A 9,575-nucleotide genomic window follows, 5' to 3' on the forward strand; every position below is an offset into this window, starting at 1 on the left:
TTTCAAAATATATATAAAAAATGATAAAAGTAGGATTACATAAAAAATGTCTTTAAAATTATTTTGCTGTGCAGATGATCTTATTATTATTGTTCGGGGCTCAGACACACTCTCCCAGTTTAAGTGTAGATTAAAAACTTATCTTTTTAGCAAAGCCTACACATAACATACATCTCACATCATAACCTTGTGCTCCAGAACATATGATCACATGCACATTATCAACTTGTGCTGTTAATATCATGAACAGCAGCTACGCTAATTTCTCTCCACTGCTTCTCTTTCTCTCCCTATCCCGAGGCATCCTGAGGTTTGGCCAGCTCCAGTCACCTCCCACCTCATGAAGATTATGGACCTTTAAAGAAGTGGATGCCAAACTCGCAAACATCCCGTACCATCTAGAGACGTACCAGTGCCAATTGGATCCCACTACATGCGTAGAGTTTTGACATTGGACCTCCTGGAGTGTTTAAAGGCTCTGGCATGGAGAAGCTGGTGTTGGATCTGTGATGATCACAAATGTTGAGCTCAGTAGCTCCTAGTTTTATAACCATAAAAAATGTATAAGACTGTAGAAAGAACATTACTTATAATCTTATACTCCAGTACTCATGTTAGTTCTCACTCTCCAGTGTTCTGTATTGTTGAAAGATTTATGATTAAACTCTTGATGTCACCAAAATGAGGATGGGTTCCCCTTTTGAGTCTGGTTCCTCTCAAGGTTTCTTCCTCATTACATCTAAGGGAGTTTTTCCTTGCCACAGTCGCCATGGCTGCTCATCAGGGATAAATACACATCGTTCACCTTGACTGTTGATTTCTGTAAAGCTGTTTTGAGACAATGTCTGTTGTGAAAAGCGCTATAGAAATAAACTTGACTTGACTTGACTTGATCTTATTACTGTAACCCTAAATTCAGCCATAGCCCATAAGGCTATAGGTGTCATACATGTAAAAAACAAACAAACAAACAAAAAAGTTAATACATATACCATAATAAAGGTAATTCAGCAATATCTATTAGCTTCTATTGACGACCCATTGGATTTTAATTCTTACACTTGCACACTTTGTAAACTTGAAAAATTTCAAGGATTTTTTTTTTTTATTAGATTGAGGTGTATGATTAAACAATTATACCATGCAGGTGCTAAACATCATCAATTTAATATTTAGGTTGAAATACAGTCATTAACTGAAACAGAAACTGGGTGAGTAACAGCCAAACTAAAGTTGTGGAAGGCAGTTTCCTGTCACAGGTTATACACTATGGCAAGACTGAGCAGACCAACAAAACACAAGGTAGTTGTGTTGTTCGAGCTATGTTGAGGCAATGTTGAGGACCATAAACGCAGTGGTTGGCTAAGAAAACTTAAAAAATACTTATAAAATGCATTGTAGTCAATTTTTTTTTCCCAATAGACTACAAACTATTGGCATTTACTTACAAGGACCTAAATAGTTTAGCTCCGTCACGCTCTTCGAGATTTCAAAACTCTGGAATTCTTGTTGTTTCTAGAATAGAAAAGTCCACTAAAGGTGGTGGAGCATTTTCACACTTAGCTACAAAACTTTGGAATAGCCCTTCTGACAGTGTCTGAGGCTCACATTTCCTGTTTAAGTATAGATTAAAGATGTATCTCTCCAGCCAGGCATACACATAACACATCATAACCTTGTGCTCCATTACATCAGATCAAATGTACATTATAATCTTGTGCTTCTTCGAATATGCTAATTCCAAGGCAATCCAAAGGCATCCAGAGGTTGCACCAGCACCAGATGTGTACCACCTCATTAAGATTTCGGAGCTTGAAAGAGAAGATGCCGACCTCGTAAAGATCCCGAGCCATCTACAGATGTACCAGCTCCAGTCCTGAAGATTTCAGACACTCGACTTTGAGGATAAACAACCTCTTAATCAAGACTCAAAAATAAAATTCTACATATGCTGATTCTCCATCACTGAACATTTAAATGCTCTGGCATAGAGGAGTTTCTGTTGCATTTATAATGATCTCAGATGTTGAGATAATTTATGAGTTGCTCAAGAGCTCCTGGTTCCACAAATCCAACTGACTGTATAAGACTGTAGGAAGGACATTAATCATAGTCACACATTCCGGTGTACATGATATTTCTTACTCTCCGGTGTTTGTAATATAATACATTATAATATTATAATCACACTCTTGGTGTCACCTAAATGAGGATGGGTTCCCCCTTTTGAGTCTGGTTCCTCTCTAGGTTTGTTCCTCATACTATCTAAAGGAATTTTTCCTTGCCTGAGTCACCCCAGGCTGCTCATCAGGAATAAATACAAAAATGTAAATATAAGTTAATTTTGTTCTATAATTCTTACATTCTGTAAAGCTGCTTTGAGACTATGTCCATTGTGAAAGGAGTAATTGTTAAAAAAGTAAAATATAAAATAAAAATATAATTTAATCATTTTATTTCCACATCGGAAGACGTTCAGCAGTGGACATGGAAACAAGGCTAAGCGACTTAGCTGTTCACAAAATCATAGGAATCAGGGTGCAGAAAGAAGAAAGCAGGTGCTCCGGACTTTAAATATTTGGCTTTAGCAGGAGGCAGTTTGTTCGCTGAAAGGCTGGAGAACAAAACAGTATTTAGGGTCTGCAGGCAACAGCATTTACAACTTTTTCATTGTACTCATAGTACTGTGTGTTTGTGTGTGTGTGTGTGTGTGTGTGTGTGTGTGTGTGTGTGTGTGTGTGTGTGTGTGTGTGTGTGTGTGTGTGTGTGTGTGTGTGTGTATGCAGGAGTTTTTTTGCTAAAAATAATTGTTCACGTGCTGCACACATTTCAGCGGGATAAAAGAATTGGTGCTGGTAATCTTCCTTGGATTAATAGCACCTTCTTCATTTTTTTATTATCTGCTGTGAGGGAAAACAGACAGAATATTAATAATCAAAGCCTGAAAGAAAGGCTGGTGTGTCTGAAGAGTGATCTGAGAACAGCTCCTGATTTACAACAGTGTTACTCTTATCATTTTTAATTAACACATTTTGTGTGAGGAAACCACTGTTCTCTGCTCAGATCAAAACACAACTTTATTGCTGAAGAACTGAGTGAGCAGAAAAGCAAAACACACTATGCTGTGTCCTTCACGTCAATTTCGGTCGGCAAAAAGGGAGAAAATCCAGTTTCACATTTTCCAGGTGACTAAGATCTGAGTTGTCCTTTGTTCCTCCATGTTTCCTTGTTTTTCCATGTTCTGTTTTGCACATATTGTTATGGAAGACTTTTTTGTTTGCCTCTCAGGGGGGGACCTTAAAGTTTCCATGATATGACATGACAGTTTTTTAGACAGACAGCCATTTTGTCCAGGAACTTTCTTCTAAACTTCATTTCAGTCAACTTCCATTATTCATAGTTAGTTATCATGTCATTACTCTGATTCTCCATTTACATGTAAAATGTGTTCATTTTTCTCCACAGCAGCGTATGTTATATTATAATCTCAATGAACACATTTTTTTAGAGGTACTACACTAATACTGGTCTGGGCTTCAATTTGCTTTTCCTAAATTCTTAATGGCATTGATTTCACAGGAAACTTTCCTTTGAGATTTTTGCAGCACACAATAACAATTCTCAGGTACACTTTCATTCCGCAAATCTCACATTCTACCACATCCCAAAGTTGTTCTACAAGACTCAGATTACCAAAAGTGACCAAATAACTCACTGTCTTGTACGTAAAACCAATTTAAGATGGCTTTTGCATAGACATGGTGCTTTAATGTTTAGCCACTAACCTTTAGAAGATGGTATATTATGGCCATGTATGCACGAGGTCAGCCACAATCAAATAGTCTGTAGCATTTAAGCATTGATTGGCATTAACAGCCCCAAAATGTGCCAAGAAAACCTTCCCCACACCATTACACCACCTTTACTAGGAATTTTGTTACAAGACAGTTGCGTTCAATAGATTTATGCTGTTGGTGCCAGATTCTATCTCTACCATCTGTGTGCTTCAGAAGAAATTCATACGAAATCTTTTAGAACATGTTACATTTTTTCCAATCTCCAACTGTCCAGTACTTGTTAGCCTGTCCCCACAGCAGCCAGCACAGAAGGGCCTGATGTAGTCTTCTATTGTTTTACTCATTCCTCTTCAAGGTTTAATGTGTTGGTCATTCTGACAATTTTAAAGAGTAATTATCTGAGTTCTTTTTCTGTCAGCGTAACCCAATGTGGCAATTTTCTCTTTAAATCTATTATGTAAACAATCCATTTCCATTCATTGAACTGCTGTTTACTTTGTGTTTTTATTCTTTTTTATTATTTATGTTAACCGTTTTAAGTCAGTTCAAAGTAATTCAGAAGTTATTAAAGAAAAAACTAATACCAGACTGTCTGGCACCAACACTCACACTACTATCACATTTCCCCCATTCTGATGAAAATAGCCTGAAGCTGTTGGTATAAATCTCCATTATTGTATCTATGTACTGTGTGCTTTGCTGCCACAATATTGCATGATTGGATAATTCCATGAATGAGTAGGTGTTCATAAGTTAATAAAGTGCTTGATGAGTGTTCATTCACTCATTACATAAATCAACCTTTTTTTGTTTGTTTGTTTACCTCATACACCTACTTATTTATAGAATTATTTTATCAGCCAATCATGTGGCAGCAGTGCAATGGCCAAGCCATGCATATTCAGGCCTGCAGCTTCAGGTAATGTGTACAACATCTTGAAAGTCAGTAGGAGTAAGACAAAGTACATGTGTTTGAACGAGAGTGGTGCAGTTGCAGGCAGAAGAGGTGGAGAAGGTGGAGGAGTTCAGGCAGGGTGGAGTGGGTGGAGAAGAGTGATAGCAGGAGTGATTTGTGATAGAAGATGGACAGGCTAGATGAGGATGGACAGGATTAGAAATGAGTTTATTAGATGGACAGCGCATGTAGGACGTCTCAAGAGTGAAAGGAAAAGTTTATAGGACTGTGGTGAGACCTGCGATGTTGTATGGTTTAGAGACAGTGGCATTGAGTAAAAGACAGGAGGTGGAGCTGGAGGTAGCAGAGCTGAAGATGTTAAGGTTTTTGTTGGGAGTGATGAGGATGGACAGGATTAGAAAATAGTTTATTAGAGGGACAGCGCATGTAGGACGTTTTGGAGACAAAGTAAGGGAGGCGAGATTGAGATAATTTGGACATGTGCAGAGGAAGGACATGGGGTATATCAGTATGGAGAATGCTGAGGATAGAGCCACCAAGAAGAAGGAAAAGAGGAAGACCAAGAAGGCGGTTTATGGATGTGGTGAGGGAAGACATGCAGGCAGTTGGTTTGAAAGAGGCAGATGTAGAGGACAGGGGGGTATGGAGACGGATGGTTTGCTGTGGCGACCGCTAATGGGAGAAGAAGAAGAAGAAGAAGAAGAAGAAGAAGATGGCTGCAATACATCTTTAAAAAGTTTGGATTGGGCAACAAAGGTTTCGGAAAAGTAAGCATTATTAGCATTTAACAGTTTGAGAAACATTTTGAAACTAATGAAGATAATTGACAAAAGGTCAGTAAGATGATGGGACCTCAGGCAGAATTGCGTTTAAAACAGTCATGGTTCTGTAATGGAAATCACAACATGGGCTCATTAACACCTCCAGAAATCATTGTCTGTGAACACAGTTTACCATGTCATCTACAAATGCAGGTTAAATTGCAAGGAATGTACATGCGAAGAATGTATGAACATGATCCAGAAACCCAGCCATCCTCTCCGGGCCAAAGTGGACAACTGTTCTGTGGTCAGACGTATCGAAATTTTAATTGATTTTTGGAAACCATGGACTGATAAGGAAAGGGACCATTTGCTTTGTAATCAGAGCTTCAAAAAGTCACATCTCTGATGGTATGGGAGTGCATTAGCCTCTGTGAAATGGGCCGCTTGCATATTTGGAAAGGCTCTATCAATGCTGAACAGAATATGCAGGTTTTAGAACAACAAATGCCTCCATCCATGTCTTTTTCAGGAAAACCCTTGTATATTTGACAAGTTGGATAAGTATGTACAAAGCCTTTGTTGGTAATGACAGCTTCAAGACAATTCATGCAACTGGAGAAACTAGTTGCATGAATTGCTCAGGTGTGTTTTGGATCATTGTCTTGCTGCACCCTCGTGTCATCTTCATCATCCTGGTAGATGGCAGCAGATTATTATCAATAATGTTTCAGTACATTTTTCCTTTCATTTTTACTTCAATTATATATGAAGTCTGCCAGTACCATGTGCTAAAAAAAAAAAAAACAGCCCCACACCATGATGTTCCCACCTCCAAACTTTGTTGGTATGGTGTTTTTGGGTGTCCGATTTTCCTGTCAGAAATCTTGAGAGAAACACCTGGTCATGGCCAGGTCCGGATTATGGCCCCAACAGTGCTCACTGGAACATTCAGAAATTTTAAAATCCTTCTAGAATCAATGCTGTATACAACAACATTCCTCTCCCAAAACATCTTCTCAGTTCTCAGGTGTGTATGGACAGAAGACATGATGCTACACAGTGATAAACATGGCTCTGACCCAACTTATTTAAGACCTATTACAGCTATCCAATTTAAAATGACATTTTGCAGTGTCCCAACTTTTTTGGAATTAGACAGACAGACAGACAGACAGACAGACAGACAGACAGACAGACAAATAGATAGATGATTGGTAAATAGATAGTTTCTCAGTGTGTTACTTCTTCAAAGGAAAAAAGCTACACTTAAATCAGTCGTCACTGCTGTCATAATAATGTCATCTTTCTTTCTTTCTCTCTCTTAAATCACGCGCACTTTATTTTTACTAAAAGTCTTATATATGTTGCCATTTGTTATATACAAATGATCTAATGCTCGTCTCAGTGGCGCTTATATGTGTGAGAGACAACGACGACAGTTCTAAATGGTCAGCGTGCGCGTGTGTGCGTGTGCGTGTGTGTGTGTGTGTGCGCGCGCGCGCGCGCGCGCGCGAGAGAGAGTGTGCGTGCGTGCGTGCACGCGCTCTTTGTGTCTATTTTGACGGCCGTTGTGTCACTCTGAGTGTTTGGCTCATACCATTCCTCTGGGAGGTGGGTTAAATCACTGAGGATAAAACAACTCCCTCTAGTGGACAAAACACACAAACACACACACACACACACACACACACACACACACACACACGCGATTTCTCATGGAGCGATGCAAATCTACTGTAGAGTGCTTATTGACAATACAACAGTGTTTTGGGGTTAGATTGGGGAGCTTTTATAATAATTTATTATTTAAACTATTTGATTGATAGTTTTACAGAAAAGCAGCTCTATTCTTTAATAAATAGATTCAAAACGAGGAAGAAATTATCATTTCATCCACATAGTTTAACCTTGTGAAAATTAGAATATGAATCAGTTATTATAGTGACAATTTTTGAAAGTTTTTTAAACTGCTGTATTTGATGAATGACTGGTCTATGGGTGAAATTGTGTGAAACAAAAATGCAGAATAGCACACAATTGTAATAAAATGTGCAGTATATTTTCAGTTAAATTAACTCAGGAATGCAGTTGAGCAGACAGAGCATTTCACATCTGCATAATCATACAATTTACATATCAAATATGATTGTGAAAATATATTTGGTTTATAAAATTATACTAGAAATATTTACAGTTCAACAGCAAATATACAGATAAAAGTTCTGGAAATAATTAATAAAAATTTTTTGTCTAATATATTCAGCAGTAATGTGATATAAAAGTTCGAGCAAAACCTTGAAATAAAAATAAATCTACTGCTACATTAATGAATAAATTCATTTTCTCCATTTTTACCCACATGCAATAGTGGAAGTATTTGATAGAAAAGATCACAGTTGTGCGAAAATAAAAAAAAAAGAAGCTAAAGATTTATTCTGTTTTTTTCTTGTCCTTCTCGGAGACCTTACATTCTTCTTGTGGAAGTGGTGAGCCATTTTTGACACACGAAGTGCTTTTGGCCTCTGAGCTGGAGCAAGAAGAAGTGATGTGGGAGTGCGTCTGATTGGTCAGAGGAGAACAGGCCAAAGGTCGTGCAAACAGCAACTCATACAGAGTAGATTCAATCCAAATGAGCAGAGAGAAAGAGGAACCCAGTAGCATCATCCTTGTCTGCAACACAGAGAAATTATTATTATTATCACCACCATACCACCAGAAGCTGTAAAACTCAGCCATTATGGTTGCACAAGCCAGTGCACTCTTAGTGCCGATCCCAAGCCCGGATAAACGGAGAGTGTTGCTTTAGGAAGGGCATCCAGCGTAAAACGTGCCAAATCAAATATGTGGATCATGAACCAGAATTTCACTCCGGATCGGTCGAGGCCCGGGTTAGCAACGACCACCACAGGTATCGTTAGCCAAAAGGGTACCGGAGAGATGAGAAAAGTAGGCAGGAGTACATGAGGTTGCGGCAGTAGGTGAAGAGGGATGTGGCAAAAGCCAAGGAAAAGGCGTATGAGGAGCTGTATGAAAAGTTGGACACTAAGGAAGGTGAAAACAATTTATACCGATTGGCCAGGCAGAGGGACCGAGCTGGGAAGGATGTGCTGCAAGTTAGAGCAATAAAGTGTGGAGATGGAAATGTGTTGACTAGTGAGGAGAGTGTGTTGAGAAGATGGAGGAAGTATTTTGAGCAGCTGATAAACGAAGAAAATGAAAGAGAGAGAAGGTTGGGTGGTGTGGAGATGGTGAATTAGGAAGTGGATAGGATTAGTAAGAAGGAAGTGAGAGCAGCAGGTGCAGGACATGTACGTGCAGGACATGTATGAGGACAGTGTGACAGCAGTAAAGTGTGCAGTAAGAACGACAGACTGGTTCAAGGTGGAGGTTGGACTGCATCAAGAATCAGCTCTGAGCCCTTTCCTGTTTGCAGTGGTGATGGACAGGTTGACGGACAAAGTCAGACAGGAGTCTCCCTGGACTATGATGTTTGCGGATGATATTATGATTTGTGGTGAGAATAGGGAGCAGGTTAAGAAGAGTCTGGAGAGGTGGAGGTACACGCTGGAGAGAAGAGGAATGAAAGTCAGTAGGAGTAAGACAGAGTACATGTGTGTGAAGGAGAGGGAGGGCAGTGGAGTGGTGCGGTTGCAGGGAGAAGAGGTGGAGAAGGTGGAGGAGTTCAGGTATCTGGGTTCAACAGTGCAAAGTAATGGAGAGTGTGTTAGAGAAGTGAAGAAAAGAGTGCAGGCAGGGTGGAGTGGGTGGAGAAGAATGATAGCAGGAGTGATTTGTGATAGTAGGGTATCTGCAAGAGTGAAAGGGAAAGTTTATAGGACTGTGGTGAGACCTGCGATGTTGTATGGATTAGAGACAGTGGCATTGAGTAAAAGACAGGAGGTGGAACTGGAGGTAGCAGAGCTGAAGATGTTGAGGTTTTCGTTGGGAGTGATGACGATGGACAGGATTAGAAATGAGTTTATTAGCGGGACAGCACATGTAGGACGTTTTGGAGACAAAGTGAGAGAGGCCCAATTGAGATGGTATGGACATGTGCAGAGGAGGGACATGGGGCATATCGGTAGGAAAGAGGAAAAG

The 9,575-nt window shown here is 39.6% G+C and overlaps 1 protein-coding gene across 1 annotated transcript in view; it reads right to left on the minus strand.

The window, feature by feature from the left end:
• Positions 1-7,514: 7,514 nt before the first annotated feature.
• Positions 7,515-9,575, minus strand: part of tmem38b (transmembrane protein 38B) — an 18,666-nt gene continuing 16,605 nt past the window's right edge. Inside the window, exon 6 of the mRNA XM_083564968.1 lies at positions 7,515-8,147. Within this exon, the coding sequence (XP_083421094.1) occupies positions 7,908-8,147 (240 nt within the window). The 3' untranslated portion in view covers positions 7,515-7,907. The remainder of the gene's footprint in view (positions 8,148-9,575) is intronic.

This window comes from Silurus aristotelis (genome assembly GCF_946808225.1).
Source record: "Silurus aristotelis genome assembly, chromosome: 16".
NCBI classification, from domain to species: Eukaryota; Metazoa; Chordata; class Actinopteri; order Siluriformes; family Siluridae; genus Silurus; species Silurus aristotelis.